Below are 1,356 nucleotides of genomic sequence, written 5' to 3' on the forward strand. Positions count from 1 at the left end.
AATCTCACAGTACTGTACACATCTATTCAGAAATCATACCCTTTCAATTGGATGAGCTTACCAAATGAATGAATATAAACTGCAAAGCATTTCTCAAATTGTGACCAATTGGATCACTAATGTCCTTGGAGTTATCTTCTGTTAATTGTTTTGAAGTGTTGTATTGGATATCCATTATGAAATTAAAATGCCAGTAAGGTTTTTTTTTAAAAAATAGCTATTCAGTTTGGGCATCTTAATAAAGTTCCATTACTTTACTTTAGACTTAATATGTAGAGGTTCATTTAATCACTTGCCAAGGCCTCCCCTAATGATATGAACATAAGATTAAGGTTGTGAAACCACAATAAATTCAAAGAATTAAAGCAATAAATATATGAAAACTGGGTTTCAATGAGTTAACCTAACCTTTTAAGTACTGTTGAAAGAAGAATGGATTATATTTCACATCCATTTCCAAATTTTCTAATCCGTTTAGCAGAATTGATGCTTACATAAATAATCTCTTCTGCCTTCTGCAATATAATCCTTGGCATTTTCACAAAATAACAGGAACTGAATATGCTTGAGATCATGATAAAATATAACAATGGCTATATTGTATGCAGTAAGGAGCCAATATAATTGTTATTGCTACTATTTTAAATACAAATATTTTAGGCATCTCTTGAAAGTACAAATATGAGACTTCAATCCTATAACCTGGGATTGAGTTCCACTAAATTTAGTATGATTATTTCTGAAATAGCCAAATATAGGAATATGCTGTTCAACCTCCAGCATTAATGTTTACATCTGTCATCTGCAACCTATAGACATTTTTTGGTTTGAAAATATGGTATTTATACCCTGTTTTTTCCTCTGTTATGGCCGGGATGCTTACTGTTCAAACTTTAGTTTTGCCTGACTTTAGCAAGAAGCAATTTATATGTTTTTGTTGTTGTTTATTTTTATGCCATTCCCTTAACTTACCTTTGGATAGACAAAAAAAATAAATTCATTAAACATGTTTGGCTTCATAACAGATAGTCAAACATACATACATTTCTTCTAATATAGTATTATTATTACCATCACTGCATTTATACTGACAGAGTCCATCCTCTCCTCCCAGGAGATCCAGAGCAGCATTTAGATAAGTATCGATCTTATGAACACCGTTTCTGATGGTCTTCAATGTCATCCTCCAATCCGGAGTTTCGGGCTCGTGGCATCGGCCCGGCTCTAGCAGCATGGCGAATAAGGCCCCGGTCACGAGCAGCGGCAACAAGACCGCTCGCCTTACCGGCATCTCCGAACGCCCGCGGGCCGGAGTTCTAGAATTCCCACGCATGAACGCCGTGGGTTCTGGAACTC

General features: G+C 35.5%; 1 protein-coding gene across 1 annotated transcript in view; it reads right to left on the bottom strand.

The window, feature by feature from the left end:
- Positions 1–1,350, bottom strand: part of PLA2G12A (phospholipase A2 group XIIA) — a 9,318-nt gene extending 7,968 nt beyond the window's left edge. Inside the window, exon 1 of the mRNA XM_015811444.1 lies at positions 1,072–1,350. Within this exon, the coding sequence (XP_015666930.1) occupies positions 1,072–1,333 (262 nt within the window). The 5' untranslated portion in view covers positions 1,334–1,350. The remainder of the gene's footprint in view (positions 1–1,071) is intronic.
- Positions 1,351–1,356: the final 6 nt, after the last annotated feature.

This window comes from Protobothrops mucrosquamatus, unplaced genomic scaffold (assembly GCF_001527695.2).
Source record: "Protobothrops mucrosquamatus isolate PMUCROS unplaced genomic scaffold, P.Mucros_1.0 scaffold_4, whole genome shotgun sequence".
In the NCBI taxonomy this organism is placed as follows: domain Eukaryota; kingdom Metazoa; phylum Chordata; class Lepidosauria; order Squamata; family Viperidae; genus Protobothrops; species Protobothrops mucrosquamatus.